The 21168-nt window shown below is 40.9% G+C and overlaps 1 protein-coding gene and 1 long non-coding RNA gene across 2 annotated transcripts; one reads left to right on the top strand and one right to left on the bottom strand.

The window, feature by feature from the left end:
• The first annotated feature begins 2059 nt into the window (after positions 1-2059).
• Positions 2060-7115, top strand: LOC136587835 (uncharacterized). The gene is made up of 2 exons (XR_010787505.1): positions 2060-2126; positions 6873-7115. It is a non-coding gene; the product is annotated as an uncharacterized lncRNA (long non-coding RNA).
• On the bottom strand, positions 2823-20345 carry LOC136587834 (neuropeptide Y receptor type 4-2-like). The gene is made up of 2 exons (XM_066586606.1): positions 20277-20345; positions 2823-7043 (listed from the first exon to the last, which is right to left on the bottom strand). Exon 2 carries the CDS (start codon positions 7028-7030, stop codon positions 5960-5962), a length of 1071 nt encoding a protein of 356 aa, XP_066442703.1. The 5' UTR covers positions 7031-7043; positions 20277-20345; the 3' UTR covers positions 2823-5959.
• Between the last annotated feature and the right edge of the window lie 823 nt (positions 20346-21168).

Consider the following 21168-nt stretch of genomic DNA (forward strand, 5'->3'; position numbering starts at 1 on the left):
TGAAAATGTATATATATACATATATATATATATATATACATATGTATATATATATATATATATATATATATATATATATATATATATATATATATATATATAAAGCAAACAATGAGCCCCTAGAACTCCAAAACTCGGCATGCAGTTACATCTGGCTCTCAGAGGATCCTTGTGTGTAGTGACCTCTTCTCCCACTTGTGTAGAGCTTGTTGACCACTAGATGCATCTACGATGCAGAGAATAGATTTCACCCTGTTACCAGAGTCTGAGAGGGGCGCATTATTGGGATTTGATAAGCTGTATGGTCATATCGACAGATTGTCCCCCACCGGCCGTTCTGACCAGACTGTTAAGGAGTCTTAGGACCAGTGGATGTTTGAGAGGACACACACAAGCCGACGAGTCTCAGGACATAACTGTGCCTCGTTTATCGGTAAGCCTTCTTAAAGAAACAGCAAGATGGAGAACTGCTTATATGTGAAGGCCGTGAAACACACAGCACTAATACACATCAAACAGCTGGCTCCTTTAACACAAATAAAGTAAGGTTACGCAGATTACACATTTCCCAGACAGGATCGGCGGCTTCCTCAGACCCTGTCCGACAGCCAGTAGTTCTGGCGGTGAAACACGTAACCTGCTTTGTTTTTTTACCTTAGTTGCCATAAAATGGGGTAAATAGCTCCAAAGATATAAACAAGAGTCTCCTCTGAAGTAACTTAGTCTTTCAGAAACTTTGGTTAACCAAATGACTAAATCCGCTAACTGAAATATGCAGCCACTGTCCCCTGAACAAAGAATTAGCACAGGACCTTTGGGGAGGCTGTACAGTGATGAAGTCAAACCAATATGTTTTACAGGTGATGAGCCTCGGTGATGGCACTCATGAACCGATTACACTCCACAAAAACTTGAATATGTGGATACTGTCTGTCGGGCTGGGTCACACCAGAGCCTGCCCTTTACATCTAGTCCATCAGGCAATCAGCAGGCGGCTCAGGTCCTATAAGTCCACAGCAGCAAAGTTGCAAAAACAGTCATGTGACCTCTCTCTGTAAGCATGCCTCTCAACCATCCCCGATTCTGTGAGACAGTCCCAGATTGGAGATGCTGTACAGGAGGCATATTCTGACCCTCAGGTCTGACATGTAAGGTAAAAAGCATTATATTCAGCTTTTCCATGGGCTCTTCGCTCTGCTCGTAGTCCCTTCCAATCCTGTTGATCTCTCTGCAGCCAGTCAAATGCTGCTGCAGTCCCTGGCCTCAGTGTTCGCATGACTGAGGTCAGTGATTGGCTGTAGCAGTCATGTGCCATCAAGCAAATGACCAGCTGTCAGGTCTGAGATAAGGGGCATCTACAAATGAGGCTCTTGTCCCTGCATCATCACTGCGGCATAAAACTATGGTGGTTTGCAGTCATGAACTATTAGTTCACAGAGCATACATTCCAATTTTCAACAAGAAGACGAAAAACTTTTTGCGGCAATTTTTTTTTAGCCCATGCCCCTTTTACATTAAGCCATGCCCTTTGTGTCTCATCAGGGTAATAGTGCCCCTCTGTGAACTCACTTAGCTAATGGGACCCGACAATTGAATAGTGTGCCTGCTTAGATATAGTGTCCCCTCTGTGGCCACACAAATTAATAGTACTCCCTCATAGTTACAATCTTTGTTTAAAAAAAAAACAATCACTTAGAAGAAGTTGTCCTTTGTAGTAAAACCCAGCATGGAGTCACATCTCAGGTAGCTATGCAAATGATTAGAGTTGTGGCGTGATTAGATGAACAGTCTTGCCACCTGAGGCCCTAAAAGTGGTTCCACTCTTGGCCTATAAAAACTCTCTGAGGTTACATGTGTGTAGCTGACCCCTTTTTTCTTCTTGCATAGTGGCCCAGTACATACCTTTCTGGCCCCTTCCATAATGTCAAACATGTCATGTCTTATGTTGGTGCACTCTGCAAATCTGTCTAGTCATTCTGTTATATGTCATTCTGTTATCTTACTAGTCATTCTCTTATATACAGCTGCAGCGTGTGATAGATTAAGTGTTTGCAAAAGCCTGGGGATTGCCTGTAAATGTATTAATTTATGTCCTGTCAAGTGGAGAGAGAGAGCATGAGCCAGAAGTAAGTGCAATTTCCAAGGTCTAGTGCAGAGGTACTTTTTGACCTCTTTTCCTACGTGGCCGTCCGTAGTAATTGGATCACCGTGTAGAGGTACTTTTCTTAATTCGTCACACCTGGCCGTCCTGAAGTCTGGGATCACTAGGTGTAGGTACTCCTAAGTCTATTGTTCACACACAGCCATCCTGAAGTCTGGAATCACCGTGTGGAGGTACTAATACTCAAGTCTATTTAATACCTGCACTTCAAGAACTGTCAATTGTGCCTTGTGATATTCTGAAGTTATTCAAGTAAAGTTCTTCCAAGCCCTGACCATTCCCAGGGACCTGAGGTACACTAATTCTGTTTGTGGCTCCATTTATTTACCGCCAAGGGTCATACCAGTGGGTAACGGAATGGAGGTGTCACCCATGACAACCCCCTATCCCTGTTCTCATGTTATTGGGCATCCCTCTCCAATCGTATGATTTTTTTTAATACTTTGTCAATTGTGTTGACTCCTTACTTGGATCTGAAAACAATTTTTTGTGTGATAATTGTAGAGTATTCCACTTTTATTAGTAATGCAAACATTAATCAAGATTGTTCGGGAAAAAAACAGATGACACTTGTCCATGCATAGATTCTGTATGAATGTGTAACAGGTGCGGAATATGATGTCAAAATGAAGGGGCAACACACAGGGTATTACTCACAGACGATATTTACTTAAGCAATTCATATCAAAACGTTAACAGTAAGTATGCCAATAACATTTGTAACACAACTATAACAGATTACATTTTCTGCCATTCTGAAGGTGAACCTACCTGAGCAGGGGCGTAACTATAGGCTCGGGGGCCCTGATGCAAAAGGTGAGCTGCCCCCCCTCTATCTGTAGCTGTACCCATACCTAAACCATGCTGCACAGAGGCATAACTTGAAGCTTCTGGGCCCCAATGCAAAACCTGTAACAGGGTCCCCAACTATAATGCCTTATTCATAGTACTGGGCTGCCTATATGGAGAAGAGAGGCCTTATGGGCCCCCTAAGGCTCCTGGGCCCGGGTGCAACTGCATTCCCTGCACCCTCTATAGTTACGCCCCTGTGCCTGAGCACAACTGTAACCTCTTATACACAGTCATCAATGTCGCTCACATTACAAACTCGGTCAAGTCCGTCCTGGGCGGGGTCTTTTATCAAGCAGCATTTTCCAGCAGAATGGGAAGCTCTCGAAAACTGCAGTATTACTAATTTGATTACATTTTTGCTTATATTGATTCTAAGAACTATAACTGAAGCTACTTGTGCCTCACAAGACAGAAGATTTGGGCAGAATTGATCTCGGGACCACATGGTGGTCATGTGATTTCAATTTCGACCAGCTCAGATCTGCTTGGGGTTATGTGTTGAGTCTCTTGTTAATTTTACAATCTGTGTGATGCTGTTGCATGAACCTAGCACAAAAACTGCCTACAGGGGAACACATACATTCCTGTCACAGTTGCTGATGATGATCACACAGTTTCTGTCACACCGTTGTAATAGAGGAGATCAAAGCTCATCCTCCTCACTGTATACTTATGGCCTGTAGCTTATTTAGAAGAATATAGAAGGTAATAATAATTAAACTGTCCCCCTAGCAGGCAGAAATGGTACAGTCTGTAGCTAATGCACCATGAAACAGATGTAAAGATGAAAAAAACTTTAACTCTCAATGTAGTGGCTGATAAGAGCGGGGGCTGCACTGCACGGAAGTGGCTTTAATACATAGTAACATAGAATTGTAGGCTGAAAAAAAAGAATTGTGTCTATCCAGCTCAGCCTATTACCACTTGGGAAAGTGGTACGGTTTCCCAATTTGTTCATGATTAATTGAAAGCCCCCATAATTACTACCTTATCGTGATTTGTCACATTGTCTGTTTACCTTAGTAGAAGAGTTTCTGTAGTCTCTGTTATAACAATGGAAGAACAATAATAATGATGTCTTTTCAAGGGCAAGAATTAAAAACCCTCTAAGTTTCTTAAAGGCCTCAAGTACGCAACTGCATTATGGCTCCGTACAATCACTGAGTTGTACCAACCTGTAATGTTACACCCCTTGACTTCCAAGGAGCGTTGCTGTACAATTACATGCCTCTGATTTCATAATCATGGCACGCTTAAAGGGAACCTGTCATCAGTTTTTACTATAGTGACCTAAACCCATTGATAGAATTATTACCTGTTTTCAAAACTAATGATCCTATGGCTCTTTAATTAGGCATAGCTGAGGAACTGTAGTTTCAAAAATTCCCGTGCCGTTTATAAAACATGCAGACGGGTCCGGTGGGAGGGCCGGCTCTCTTGTCTCTAAATTTTCCCTAGGTCATCGACATTATGCTTCAAAATCTTGCGCTGCTGTTCTCAACTGCGCATGCGCCGGTCAACCGTGCCGCAAGATTTTAAAAGAAAAGCTGTAGACAAGAGAGCCAGTCCGTCCCGCCTACTGGACCGGTCGGCATATTCTACATACAGCTTGGGAATTTACTATTGTAAAAATTGATGACTGGTTCCCTTTAATTGAATGACATATTATGCGCCTGTCCTCCTGTAGAAGCCTCCACTAGACAGTCCTACACCGAGCAACGTATGGTGGCACTTTGATTGTCTATGCCCTTAACCCTACTGATCTTTCTGGCTATGTTGCTTTCTGAAATCGCACAAAAGTTATATGTGAAGCTAAACTTCCAATTCCACAATTACGAGTGATAAAATATGAACAGAAAACCCTATAAATGTCAGCACACAATGTGTTGTACTTGTTGATTAAAACTGTATTTTACATACAAATTGCACAACATTCCATGACGGATCTTCATATTGTCCTTAGTGCTCAGTAACATTACTAATGTCCCATGCCACATGATTGTTTACGTTCCCATAGTTTAATGGAAAATCTTCAAATATTTGTCTGATGAGTTCGGAAGGAAAACTTCAGTTGCTGTACATCGACTTGCCATTGGGACAATGTGATGACTTTAGATATTTCAGCTTTACTCTCAAATCCCCATGAAGCTCATTCTTTCCAATGGCTTCTTTCAGGCTACAAAACATCTCTCATGTGGATGAACCCGTTGGAAACCATGAGCTTCACATACATGCGTTTTGTAGCAATGTCACATCACTACAAAATCTCACAATTTTGTAGCCCGTGTGAAAGAGGCTCAAAGGATTCAGAATACTTCATTGCATTATAGATTGTTGACCAACAGGCTTATGTTCTAGTAACCATCCTACAAAGTCTTCAGCCAAAGTTATATGATGAAGGCAGCAACAAGCTTACTTGTATGTAAAAGTCTTAATCTTCTATAATATATTGAGTCTTGAGGAGAAATCACTGAAAGGCTACATTGAACAAACCAGCTATCTCAGGCTGTGATATAGATTTTGAGTTTTGCACAGTGGCCTACATAGAAGACATGCTTCATAGTTCAGGTCGAAAAGGGCCCCATTAGGATTCTGGGTTTTGTCACCGATGGGCCCAATTTTTTGTTTCCTTCACCATGTCTATTCCTTGCCACTTAGGTCTATACCCCACCCCATTGGTTAGAAACGAGAAAGTTAATCTAAGGAGGCTTCTTCTTCCCGTGTTTTCACCACTTCGTAGTAAAGGGGATGGAACCAACAGGGGCTGAGACCCTCTCTCTATGGTCCTCGTACTTGCTGAATGGTCTGCTAGTAGGTACTCTATGTACGACCCTGATTTTGAACCAGATTTTATACGGTAGTAAAGCACAAGTCTACTGTTCAATTTGTGCTATGATAGAAAGTCGTTAAAGGAATTGGTGACCTTTATTAGTGTTCTTTCCTCTTTCAAAATGTGCCTTGTTCGGTTTCTGAACTTAATGATCCTGGCAAAATGGTGCTAGGAGTGAAGTGTTCAACGGATAATGGATGTTGTTCAAGCTCATTCAATATATCTGGTTCCTTCTTTCTCTGGCCTTTGCATCTCTGGACCAAAATCTTCACTTCTTGTTTGACATTGCTGTTAAGCAGGCCATATATGATTGGATTAATGCAGGTGGAAATCATGGCAAGCAGATGGCACAATGAGAAGGTAAGATCATGGTAGCAGACATTAATCAATCGGTGGTTCAATTCCACAATAACGTTAAAAATTTGAAGTGGCAAGTAGCATACAGCAAATGCTCCAAGCATCGATGCTAACAAAAGATTCACTCTTCTCATATGATTGTAGCTTCTTCCAAATAGACCCTCCCTGCGACGTAGGTGAACAGATATACGTAGGTAGCAACAGAATATAAAACAAAGGGGTATAACATATTGCAGTAGGAGCAGAGTCACTGTGTAAGCCATCCTCTGCTGGCCTGATGTCCAAAACTCAGTACATAACTTTGAAATATTTTTGTAAGGACTATCCCTCAAGTCTACAGCATAGACCAATGGTAAAGCTAGAATTGAGGCCAGTCCCCAGACAAGTAGAACAGCTATGTATGCTTGAGGGACGTTGGGCCTCCAACCGGTGGGGTTTAGAATAAGTTGGTGTCTCTCTAAGGCAATAAGTACTAAGACCATGACAGAGACAGTAACTGATGCACATCCAATAAAATTGGTTATCTTACACAAGCATAGACCAAACACCCAATAATCCATAATTGTGTAGACAACTGTGAAGGGCAAGCAAAAAATTCCAACCAGTATATCTGAGAAGGCCAAGTTAGCAATAAGAATGTGTGTGACGTTTCCTTTCTCCTTTCTCCGGCAGATAACATATATTAGAGAACTGTTCCCAAGCAAGCAGAAAAATATCAGCAGACTGTATGACGTCCCGAGGAACGGCGTTATATCTGGGGCATTTCTACAGTTGTTTAGGATTGAATTCAGGAGAAGAAGAGTAGAGGCTGAAGATGTGCTGTGGTTCATCTTGAATTGAAGACTGTTTAAAAATAGAAAAAAAAATGTATCAGTGTTAAAGTTAATAAATCACTTTGTGCTGGAATCAATGATACCACTAGGATGTCCACAGCTACATTTTGTAAACCTCAAATGGTATTTTTCCACCTTTGAATACAATTTTACCATTTATAATAGATGTAGTTTATGCTGAGTTAAGGCCCATTTACATGCAAAGATAATCTTTCAAATGACTGAAAGATTGAAAGAGTTAGCGATTTTTTTTCAGCATAAAGTGTTAATGGCCATTAATGGCCATTAACACTTTATCATCTTCTTTTGCATGTAAAAGGTCCTCCAGGAGCTGTTTGCAGGGGCCAGCGTGTGATTAATCACACGTCCAGCTGTGCACACAGCTGCATTGTTCTGCTCAAGGCTGACAGCAGATTACATTGTTATCTGCTGGATCCCGTGAAGATAACAGCTTGTGGTCTACTGAGAGATAAATGTGTTTGCTTTACCTCTCAGTAGCTGAGCGATGGTTTTCAAGTTCACCTTTAAATCATCGTTCAAATGAAAAGTGCACAGTGCCCGCGTTTACATGTAACGATTATCGCTCATTTTTGGTAATTTGAATCAATTTTGAGCGATAATCGTTACATGTTAATGCGCCTTTACTTGTAAATTAGATTATTTGTACTGATGCTGAGTCGTATTGTGTAATACAGACCAGAGCTGTTTGCTATGATTCTGGTTATCATTGTATATAGCCAACAAGCTTGTCAATAGGCACGCCCTCAACAGCTACGGTACAACATCCCTTTAAGAAGGCTGTCTGTACTAAAATGATAAACAGAGCTATACTTACTCCTTCGCCACTGCCGGGATCCAGTGCTGCAACCCTGTGGTAGTCCTGGTGTTTGTTATGACAGCCGATGTCACTGGAAATTAGTTGATCGCTGCAGCCAATTAGAGGCTGCAGTGTCACCGCTTGTTCTGGCATCAGTACGCCCTTGAGCGCCATGATACTAGGATTTTGGGAATGTGACACTGCAGCTTCTGATTGGCTTCAGTGGTCACCTGACTTCCCATGATGGCTACTGTCACAGCAAACAGTGGGACCACAGCGGGGTTGCAGCACTGGATCCCGGCAGTGGCGGAGGAGTAAGTATAGCTCTGTTTATCATTTTAGTGTAGACAGCCTTATTAAAAGGATGTTGTTTGGTAACTGGACAGCCCCTTTAACTGAACTCTTATTATTCACAGAGAGAGCTGGGAAGAATCATAGAACGCTACATTTGGCACCTTGGTCCTTCCTCAGGAATGAGGTGGAAGATAACTTTCCCATAACCAGCTGTCTGCACTCTTTGCTACACCTCATGTGCTCTCCTTACTGCTTTCTGAAAATTCTGAAACTGGCCAGGGGTTTATAAATTTATGGGGTCCTCCATATGGCTGAGGGGCTAGACAAATACTCTGGACAGATACTGAATAATACTAAATCACAGGGTTACTACAGAAAAAAGCTATGGACCTGCGCTGCTTAAAATGCCAAATCAATAATACATGTCTCAATAGTTAGTATTTCCAAAAGAGACAAATAAAACACTTTTTATTTTATATGAGTAAACAAAATGAGGTAACAACCTCCTCAATTTGATATATAAAAAATATACTTGCGGGATCCTAATACATGCGACGCGTTTCGGCGCAATATACGCCTTTATCAAGCATACAAAAACATTAACAAACATGGGTATAAATAGGACTAAACAAATTACATACCTATTGCACGGTATCATTCATCAAATGTGGGTAGATTGCAGGTCTTGGCGCCGTTTTGGCCAGGAAAGATGACGTATTAAGCATCTCCACGCTCAATACGGCGCTCCGGATGTGACGTATGCGGCCGGCACCGGAGATCATAATGTCTCCGATGTTGCTCCGGACCCCGCTTCCCTAGGTCTCATTAAGCCCAGTTCATTTCTAGCTGGGGACGCACGCCGTCACGACGCAGCTCCGCGATTCTCATCATGAAGCGCAACGCAGCGCTCCCCAGCTCCCAATACGTGCCGTGATGACGTGGCTAACAATTATTTTATGTATAATAAGATTTTTTTTCAACAAACGAGCGGTACGGCCATGGGTACTAAGTTTGCGCCGAGTTATGCAAATTTATTAATGGGCTATTTTGAGCAAAAATTTTTTAGGAATGATCACATTGTTTTACATAGACGTTTTATTGACGATATTCTCCTGATCTGGGACGGTGCAATAAGCGATTTAGAAATTTTTATTAGAGAATTGAATGAGAATGATTTTAATTTAAATTTTACACATCATATCGATGACACAGAGATAGTGTTTTTAGATCTGGTTATATCATCAAAAAATGGCTATATAAGTACAAAGACACATTTTAAGCCTACTGATTGCAACAGCTTCTTGAATTTTGGCAGTTGCCACCAGAAAAGCTGGAAACTAAACATACCTCAGGGACAATTTAAGAGGATAAGAAGAAATTGCTCGTCACTGATAAACTACGAAAAACAGTCAAAGATCCTCACAGCCAAATTTAAACAAAAAGGTTACCCACAAGAATTAGTTAGGGCAGCATATGAAAAAAATCGTCAAGAGTTGCCTTGGGCAACATCAGACACAAGTAATGGTGATATATATATAAATAAAACAAAGAAAACATTTGGAAATGGAGAACCTTTATTTATCACAAAGTATAACACACAACATAAGGAGATTGAAAAGGCCATGAGAAAACATTGGCCTATTTTGAAACAAGACCCCTTTCTCAAACTTGATATACTGGATAAACCGAGGGTCATCTATCGCAAAAATAAGACCTTGCAAAATATATTGGCCCCTTCATACCCTAAAAGATTAAGGGGGGCCGAACAAGAACCATTACACTCGAATAGGCTGATAGGTACCTTTAAATGTTTGAAAACTCGGTGTAAATGTTGTCCACTATTGGTACAAGGTAAAAAAGATATTGTACTGAAACGTGAAAATAGGGTGATGAGGATTAATCAATTTCTGAATTGTAGTTCCTCGTTTTTGATATACTTGTTGGAATGCCCGTGTGACCTACAATATATAGGGCGAACTACAAAATCGTTGAGAGTCAGAATAAACCAGCATAGATATAATATCAAGAGAGGCTTTCAAAAGCATAGCGTTTCTCGTCACTTTATGGAGAGACATCACAAGAATGCATCTCTATTGAGAGTAACTCCATTAGAGATGATAACTTCTGCCTCCTTTGCCCGCCTAAAAGCACGCGAAATGTTTTGGATTTTCCGGCTGGATACTTTGTTTCCCAAAGGCTTAAATGAATCTCTGGAGAAAATATTTTGATACACCTTTTATATATAATTATGCTTTTTGTATAGGTATATTAATGGGGAGCCTTTTTTTTTTTTTTTTTTTTTTTTTTTTTTTTTTTTAATGGGAATATGTAATTAATATCTTACTGTATAGAGTTATATTTATAACATCATTTAGAAGATCATTATAAGATAGAATGATTAGTATCGGTTTTATCGGATTATTAATTATTGCTAGTTTTTTGTATATTGATAGGAACCCCTATTTATATTTATATATGGCTTATAATATGTATATAATATTTTTTTCCTTATGAATGATAGTTATGAATAATTTATATGTAATATATGATCACCAATTGATGATGTTAATTTAGGTTTTTATAGCTATATAGGTATTTGGTTTCATGCATATTAACTTGATATATTATTATAACAAAGGATTTAAATTAAGATATGCATGAAATAACTAATCAAAACTGTTTTTAGTTTCATCCAATAGTTTCATGTATATTCCGCACATAGTTCCATTATAAATTTCATGAATAGCTGCATGAAGCATTTAATTTTAAATGCTGTAGCTTTATTTAAACAGTCAAGTATATTTTTAAACACATAGCGCTATGACAAGTCACATGATCGGCCGTCTCCACGCCTCCTGGAGCGCAGCGTTGCGTTCCATCTCGGCAATCCTTGAGCCACGTCATCACGGCACGTATTGGGAGCTGGGGAGCGCTGCGTTGCGCTTCATGATGAGAATCGCGGAGCTGCGTCGTGACGGCGTGCGTCCCCAGCTAGAAATGAACTGGGCTTAATGAGACCTAGGGAAGCGGGGTCCGGAGCAACATCGGAGACATTATGATCTCCGGTGCCGGCCGCATACGTCACATCCGGAGCGCCGTATTGAGCGTGGAGATGCTTAATACGTCATCTTTCCTGGCCAAAACGGCGCCAAGACCTGCAATCTACCCACATTTGATGAATGATACCGTGCAATAGGTATGTAATTTGTTTAGTCCTATTTATACCCATGTTTGTTAATGTTTTTGTATGCTTGATAAAGGCGTATATTGCGCCGAAACGCGTCGCATGTATTAGGATCCCGCAAGTATATTTTTTATATATCAAATTGAGGAGGTTGTTACCTCATTTTGTTTACTCATATAAAATAAAAAGTGTTTTATTTGTCTCTTTTGGAAATACTAACTATTGAGACATGTATTATTGATTTGGCATTTTAAGCAGCGCAGGTCCATAGCTTTTTTCTGTAGTATCTTTGAATTCATCCGACCTCCTAGGAGGAACGGAGTTACATTGCGACCTGCAGCTCTCCAGGAATTCTGGATTTTTCTGTTTATCTGCCTTTGGTATACCCTGGACAAAGTAACCTTTACAAGTACACCAGGATGTCAGGTGCAGGCATAATCACCTGAGGGTGATATGCCTTGCACCAGGTGAGTTACCACACGAGCATCTTTGTGGTACATTTACATAGTGTGTTGGCGCTCTCCGTGACCCCTATTTACTAAATCACAGGGGCTACTTTATCCCTCTGAGCTAAACTTTCTGAACCTCCGGTCACCAACTCCAATATAGGCATCAATTCAGCCCATATAAAGAGGATATTAAGAGATATTAAACCATAAGAACATGGAAAACACTTAAAACACATATTGACCCTATCCTATTTTCCCAAAGCAAGATTAACACTTAGTAGTGCGAACTCTGGGTCACTGCACCTGTACACACTAACCTGCATGGGCACACATTGAGGTACACTCTACATACACGCAGCGCCACATCTCGGGGAGCATTCCTACAGCGGTTTGTATCTACTCTGTGGGACCCCGTCTCAGTGTTCCATCCCAAAAATAGTATTGTGACCCCCGAAAGGAACTGTTCACTTTCATTAGTCAAATGGGCAGCACTTTGACAAGGATACTGTTAGATTTCATTATATTTGGAGTATAGAATAGCGCAGTCAAAAACGCCGTAGGAATGTTCCCTAACATACACATAGACATAAGTATACCCACAGATCACACATACACAGGCCAGCGTTTCTCACATATATTTCACATACATGTGTACATACAGAGGCAGACCCACACATGCATAGATACCTGCCATGCCACCTGCAGAGAGCTTGCTGGAGCTGAGTAAAGGACCATGGCAGGAAGAGCTGGAAAAGTAGGGTGATGGTCACTTAGGCACTGCATCTGAGAAGGAGCAGCATTTGGGAAGGACAGCTTCCCCCTCCTACTGGTAATTTAGGAACTCCATGCTACAACCATAGCTGTAGTGAGTGAAGTCTCCTTTTTTTGCTATTGCTCGGTTTGGGCAGCCCTAGGCAACTGCCCAAACTGCCTATATGAAGATCCACCATTGGGTAGATGGATAAAACTTCAAATATCAGTAAGCTCCAGTTTTTGGATAACTGGGATATCTTATCTTAGTTACCAATGTAGCCAAGTTTAAAGGGACACTACCTTTTCGGACAACTTATACTCATCTAATAGCTGGTGTGTTTGATATCAGTGTTGTAATATAGTGTCAGGTAGGTGGATGTGGATCCACCTTGCCACGCACTAATTTGATTTGGGGTAATCTGGGAGGCAAGACCTGGGGTGCCCTGGTTTTCACCCTTGACCCCTTCAAGAGGGATATGGTCTTTGCAGTGGGGTCCACAAGCTGTTACTCCTGCTGATAGTTCCTGCTGTGTGGCTGCTGATGCTGCGCTAAGGCGCGGTACCTGATGGTGTGAACAGGTAAGTATCCAGAAGACTAGCTTTGGTCAGATGTAATAACAAGGTCCAAGCTGAAGGGCAAGGCAGGCGGCCACCAATATTAAAATCCAGAATACAGAGCCGAGGTCATGAGGCACAGAAGTCTGAATCGTCATGAACACAAACAAGGGTCAGAAACAGAATATACCACTTACTAGTTCTTTATTACAATGGCTAACGGGACTAATTACTTAGGCATTCTCCTTAGCCAAAGATGGAGTTGGACTGGCTGGGATCAATATTAGGTAGTGAATACTGACCCTGCAGGTTGAGACCAGGGATGCAGGGGAAGTGTGGTATGCAGGACATGGAGGATAGCGACGCCCAACAATGGACCCAGGAGCCAGTGAGCAGCGACAGTACGCCATGACACTTTTATTTTATCACTGTAAATCAAGATTGAAATGCAGCCCCTCGGCAATCCACCAGTATAACACGGCCCATAAGGCATATTAGCCTGATGTTGCCCCCAAACTTAACTTTTGTTATATAACTTAAGACCAACTCATAGGTTTGTATTTAAATTTGCAGACTGTGTTTGCACTATACTAAGAATCCATGTTATAGCCCTGCCCTCTGAGGATTCTGCTGCAGTGAAACAGGTCAGGGGGGCTAGAGTAACATTTTAGTGGCAACAAGCATCTGCGCACTGAGATGCACAGGTTATCCTTAGGGGTACAGTATACTTTGATTATGCAGGTATTTTGGGGTATCTTTAGTACAGTATAGTACAATCGCAGTCTTCAAATTTTAAACACACACAATGAATCTGCAATAAGGAAGGACTTTTATAGGGAGTGGTTGATAGCTGTTCTAGTTCCAAGTACATTGTTCTGGTCCAGTCTTGTCTAGTTTGTCCTCTTGCTCCTTGGTTGTCTAGTCCAGTCTGTTTCCTGGCTTGTGGTTTGTCTCATTTTTCTTTGCTTGTTCCTATCTGCCTTTGGTCACTCCAGTATTTGGTTTTTTAGCTACTTATCTGGGCTCTGGTGCCTAACTTTTCTCAGTGATAGTGTTTTAGACAGGGTCATCCGTAGGGATAACCTGGGGCTATTTAGGGACAGTGGGGTCTGGTTTTGAAGAACAGTGTCAGGGAGAGATTAGGGGGAGCTAGTGTGAGAACCAGCTTTTCTATGGCCGTTATTTCAGTTCCATACCATCTGTTCCAGTCTCCACTGCCAATTGTATTATATTCATAATCATGCAGTTACCATCACTATCTACCACTGTCATCTTATGGTAAATTCCTAGTCACATTTGTCTTTTCATTGTGTTGATACACACTCCAGATCTATATTTCTTGTCACATCCAGTTCAAAGTTTGGGGGTCGTAAAACTCGTATGCACTCCCAAATGGTACCAATAGAAACTACAAACCTTGAATTGAATTTTTTTCCGAAGATATTTTGTTTTTTAAAAGGTAGTACAGCAAATAAAAATTTCCAGAAATGCTGCATGATTGTAATCATACTGACCGTATAATAAAGTTATCGTGTCATTTTTGCTGCAGTATATGGCACATTATATAGCAACATTGAAAAAAACAACTCGACCCGCAAGAAACTACAAGCCCTCCACAGCGACGTCCATGGCTAAATAAGAGAGTTATGAATTTTTGAAAGTGGGGAGGAAAAAATGAAAATGAAAAAAGATGTCACATCCTTAAGGGGTTAAGTGAGCCAAGATTACCCTTGGTACGCTGTCAAGAACACTAGAGTTTTGAGAATTACTGTTTAGTCTAAAGATGGGATCTGCTCAAAGTAATCTTGAAATTTGAAAAAGACCTTCATTTGTCCAAAAGTTTATTAATGGATGGAAAGTCCATGAGGCTTTCTGCCGACTAGAGAAAGGGAGGTGACAGCTAAATCCGCTCTTTGATCTTGTACATTCATCCTTTAAATCCTGTCATCTAGCATAAGACTTGAGGTAATGTCTCCACAACCTCTAAATGAGCATGGACGATAAGGGAGATCATGTAAGGACATTCTGGATTTTTCATTGCTTTATAGTAAGTGTGGAAACCCTGAGGGTTCAAGGGCCCTTATGGGGCCCTGAGGGTTGCATGCTAATTTCACAGCCCCATTACCTTTCTATTCCCTCTTCAAAGACCCACTGCGAAATATAAATGAAGAGGAATAAAGCCTTATTTATATGCAAAGATGATCGCTCAAAATGCGTTCAAAAGATAGGATGATTGACAGCTTGAGCGATCATTTTGCATAAGCTGCAAATGGGCACTAATGCCCTTGGGTAGCTTATTAGCTGCATTTGCATGTAAATGAGCCTCCATGTGCTGTATGCCGAGAACAGACCCCCTGCTGTTCTCTGCATACAGCTCTTTTGTTCAGCCATGGGACTGCAGCTGAATAAAATGTAATCAGCGGAGAAACACAGTGCACGGTCCCTGCTATCAGCTCTCCAGCCAAACTATGGATTTTAAGCTCAACTAAAAATCATAATTCGGCCGAAAAGTAAGCAACATCGTTTGAGCGAATTTTGAGTGATAATTATTACATGTAAATGGGACTTAAGTGTCATTATTAAGCATAATTAGTATGTCAGGTAGACCGAATCTTACATCAGGTCTGGGATAGAAACCAAAGTTCACCCTATTAAAGGGCTTCTCAACATCTTGCTGAAGAGGATTAGTGATGTACATGTAGATGTGCGTATTGTATAGCAGATCAGATGAAGAGGTCTCAGCATGTGGCAATCTTCTTCTTTATTCAGATGTGGTAGAAGAAACTAGTAGATAATGGGGAAGTAGAAGATTCTTGAAGAAAATTGGATAATAAATATGCCCATCTTGGACAGGACTTTTGCCCGCTGGGCTACTGTATATTTGAGCTACTGAGCTACTATATATCTTCCCACCAAATGTAAATCATGGGGTAAAAAATATACGGTTGGCCATACATATGAAGGCTCGTTTACACAAGCGCGTTCCACGCGCATTAGTGATGTGTGAGAAGATGGTGGCTATAGTGCTGTAAAAGATTGCGTGAACAGGCTACTTTAAGCTACTTGAACCAGCCCGTTTACACGATCCAAGGTGTGTGCTTTCAAGGCTCCCGTAGGAGCCTATGGAAAGCACTCAGCAAAGATAGGACATGTCCTATCTTTGCACTCCTCTCGGAGCCGACATGCCAGTTTGCACTCCCATGTCCTATCTTTTGCAGGTGCGAGTGTTTTGCGCATCTAAAATGCCTTCGTGGGCATGCTTCTGTAGAAAACCATTGGTTCTATTTAGATGCAATCTTTTCTGGCATTGCTAATGCGCGAGGAACGCGTTAGTGTGAACGGGCCCTTATATAGCTGTTTGGCAGACAAGTGACTTTGTTGACTCCCCCCATACATGGCTGTTCGGCTCAGGGGGCTGTGCATATGTTCTGAAGGAGGAAAGGTGATTAAGAATCTGTCAGTCATCTCTGGTAACAGTTTATCCCAATTGGGAGCATCAGAAGAGGTCTAGGGGTGCATGACTGTAACAAGGGGGCACTCTAATAACTATGGATAAGTATATCAAGGCACAATACAGAGATCTCTCCCATGATCTTTTTATACCTAGGACTGTAACAAGGGGGCGCTCTAATAACTATGTATAATATATCAGGGGACAATACAGAGATCTCTCCCATCATCTATGTGTACCCAGGACTGTAACAAGGGGGTACTCTAATAACTATGTATAGATATATTAGAGGACAATACAGAGATCTCTCCCATCATCTATTTATACCCAGGACTGTAACAAGGGGACGCTCTAATACCTATGTATAATATATCATGGGACAATACAGAGATCTCTCCCATCATCTGTTTATACCCAGGACTGTAACAAGGGGGCGCTCTAATAACTATGTATAATATATCAGGGCACAATACAGAGATCTCTCCCATCATCTATTATACCCAGGACTGTAACAAGGGGGCGCTCTAATAACTATGCATAATATATCAGGGAACAATACAGAGATCTCTCCTATCATCTATTTATACCCAGGACTGTAACCAGGAGGCACTCTAATAACTATGTATAAATATATCAGTGGACAATACAGAGATCTGTCCCATCATCTATTTATACCCAGGACTGTAACAAGGGGGTGCTCTAATAACTATGTATAAATATATCAGTGGTCAGTACAGAGATCTCTCCCATCATCTATTTATACCCAGGACTGTAACAAGGGGGCGGTCTAATAACTATGTATAGGTATATCAGGGGACAATACAGAGATCTCTCCCATCATCTATTTATACCCAGGACTGTAACAAGGGGGCGCTCTAATAACTATGTATAATATATCAGGGGACAATACAGAGATCTCTCACATCATCTATTTATACCCAGGACTGTAACAAGGGCGCGCTCTAATAACTATGTATAAATATATCAGGGCACAATACAGAGATCTCTTCCATCATCTATTTTTACCCAGGAATGTAACAAGGGGGCGCTCAAATAACTATGTATAAATATATCAGGGCACAATACAGAGATCTCTCTTATCATCTATTTATACCCAGGACTGTACCATGGGGGCGGTCTGATAACTATGTATAATATATCAGGGGTCAGTACAGAGATCTCTCTCATCATCTAGTGATACTCAGGACTGTAACACGGGGGCGCTCTCTACGTCTAGAGGAAAGAAGGTTTCTACACCGACACAGAAGGGCGTTCTTTACTGTAAGAGCAGTGAGACTATGGAACTCTCTGCCTGAGGATGTGGTGATGGACAACTCGATAACAGATTATAAGAGGGGCCTGGACGCATTTCTTGAGCGATACAATACTACATGTTATATCACTGATTACTTCAGAAGGGTCGGTGATCCAGAGAATATTCTGATTGCCAGATTGGAGTCGAGAAGGATTTTTTTCCACTTAAATGAGAAAAATGGGCATATACCTCATTGAGGTTTTTTTTCCTTTCTCTATATCAACATTGGTGGGTACTAGGCTAAACTGGATGGACATGGGTCTTTTTTTAATCTAACATACTATATTAACCCCGATCCTTATTACGCGCCCAACATCTGTCATCAGGGGAGAGTCCGGAGATGAGTGGATCCAGTTGATGTACACCTAATGTGTATGCCCAAGTATTCTGAATAGGAGCCCTGCAAGCTTCCATCACCATGAAGAAATGTCTGCATTACTTGTATATATCAGATATATTTCCATGTGTGGATCATAGAACAAACTGGACTTGTGATTAGAATCAATTAGTCTTTGGATGTGAATACCTGCCAAGTTTCGCTCCAATAAAACAGCAATAGCTTCACTATCAGCCATGGAGTAATATATCTAATTGACTGCTGACAGTGTAATCTGGATGTATTAATTGTGTTATTCTGTTATGTTCCCATGTGTTCAGTACAAGCACACAGATTACACTGCACCAGCAACATATGAACACACAATCCTCTCGGTCACTGGATGACTCACATCACCATCCAATAATCATACTATTACGCTGGCCCATTCTCTTCTGGAACATCCAAAACTAACAAGAAGTTGTAAGATGTTTTCAAACAGTGTTATTTTGTACTTGTTATTTCCCCCATTTGCAAAACTCAGCAGAATATGTTAGCGCTTTATTATTATTCATTAATAATATTATTATGAGATACGTAAACATTTAACCCCTTAGTGACCAGCCTATTTTGTGCCTTAAGGACCAAGTGATTTTCATCATTGCATTGCAAGAGCCATTATTCGGTGACCTTGCTGTATGAGGGCTTGTTTTTTTTCAGGGGGGGTGAGGGTGGTAGGGGGGAGAGTTGTATATTTTAAGTGCCCCACTCTGGGATACATATAATATGTTGTATAGCTTTTAATACGTTTCTTTTGGGTGGGTTGTGGAAGGCGGAATGTCCAAAACTTTCTCAACTGTTCTGGGTTTTGTTTTTGCAGTATTTGGTAAAAATGACAAGATAACTTTCTTCTCTGATCGACACAATTACTGTGATACAAACTTTATAGAGATTTATTTTTTTACTACTTTTTAACAAAAAAAATGTTCAAAGAAAAACTATTGAATCTGCATCGCTGCATTTTAAGACCTGGAGCATTTCTATTTTTCTGGGAGCGGAGCTCTGAGAGGTTTCCTTTTTTGTGGGAAGAGTTTTTAGTTTTTATTGGCACTATTCTGAGGTACAAGTGACTTTTGGACTGCTTTTTATTACAATTTTTTGGGGACAAAACTGCAATTTTGGCATTACTTTTTACAATTATTTTTATGGTATTCACCATGGTCAATAAATAACTAAATATTTTCATTTTTTTGGGGTCATTACAAATATGATAATATCCATTATATATATATATTTTATTATTTTTGATAGTTTATCCATTTAAAATGCTTTTGTGTTAAAAAAATGCATTTTTCTTTTAGTTGATTTTTTTTTACCTTAGATTAAACTTTATTGAACTTTTTTTTAAAATGATATTTTTCAGTCCCTCAAAGGGAGTGGAAGATGTGATCCTTCAATTGCTAGGATAGTACACTGCATTACTTAGGTAGTACATTTTACTAAGCCTATGACAGCGACAGACTCTGCGAAAAGTTTAATAGGCTGAGTTACATCGTACAGTAAACATAGAGGTTTTTGCCAGGCTTCCGGCTAGCCGTGGAAATCCATTGGTACCTTGCAGTCACACTGAAAGACAGAAAGAGCCCCTTCGCCCTGTTATCTGCTTAGATACTACAGTTGCTATTGATTTGTGGCATGTAAAGGGTTAAACTGTCAGATTCTGAGGTTTCTCCTTTAGAGCAGGAGCCTGGCTGTCAGCACTTAGCCAAGCTAACAACTTACAAAGATGTATTCGCAGGTTTAAAGCCTATTAGTAAGTTTAGTAAAAAGTTGCATTAGCTGTCACTAAGGGGTTAACGGTTTGCAATTGCTTTTCAAAACATGACAAACAATAACAAGATCTGTTAACAGATACAAAAGATACAAATATATCATTGTAGGAACACACAAGAATAAGTTATGGAGAAGTTAGTGGCATAAGCCCCATTTCTACAGTGCTATCACATCCCCCTATACTTCTCATGGTCCTACACTGCACCCCTGTGCTCCTCTGGTCACCCCATGTGCCCCTCACTTATTATATAGAAGTCACTTACTATCAATCCTTACCTTCCAGAGGAAGATCCAGCAGAAGGTAGAAATCTGGAGAGCGCTGGGTGAGATTGCTGCCTCCCTGCTTGTGTGTGTGTCTACAGTACAAGTGGGCGTAGAGCTAGTGCCACCTACCACCCTCATCCTCTCCTCTGCAGTCCCACAGCTCTCTCTGTTGGTGAGCACCCATAGGCTTTATCACATAGTGTGTGCCTGCAATCTAGATCCATAGGATGAAGGTATAGAATATTCTGGGCTATACAATATTCTATGCCCCCATTCCTCTCTCAAATCCAGTACTGCTAAAAACTACTAGGGCTGCACCAAAAATGTACCCTGGGAGAAGAGGGTCCAGGGATCTTGGAGAGGGATGCGGGCAATGTAATATACAAAAATATGGAAATACCGTACAAAATGCATGCCTTATATTACACGGGATTATAAATCATATTTCACAATACATTTTACCTATATCAATAAGGGCTCATGTCCACAGCCGTATGTGTAAAAAAAAGCGTATGGCTGTCCATGGCACTGCGCATGCCCGCGTTCCACACGCTCATGGAATTTTTTTTTAATTCCCCGCTGTGTTGAGAGCAGGGATGTGTATGGATATGCTGCCCATATGCAATGTGTATGGACAGTGAATCATACACAGCCCATACAAGGGGATAGTTCTCACACTGCTTACGTAAAGATAGAGCATGCTGCAATTTATTTCCCTTGCATATCGATACGCAGTGTTCACACGCTGGTGTGCATGGAACAATGAAAATCCATTGACTTTCATTGACCCCATTTACCGTGTACCATGCGGCTGTGCAACGCACGCGTGACATGCGGTGAAAGCACAGTCATGGACATGAGCCCTAAGACATGTAGGACTGATTTTAAGTGGAGGTAATATGAC

Source organism: Eleutherodactylus coqui, chromosome 13 (genome assembly GCF_035609145.1).
Source record: "Eleutherodactylus coqui strain aEleCoq1 chromosome 13, aEleCoq1.hap1, whole genome shotgun sequence".
Classification (NCBI taxonomy): domain Eukaryota; kingdom Metazoa; phylum Chordata; class Amphibia; order Anura; family Eleutherodactylidae; genus Eleutherodactylus; species Eleutherodactylus coqui.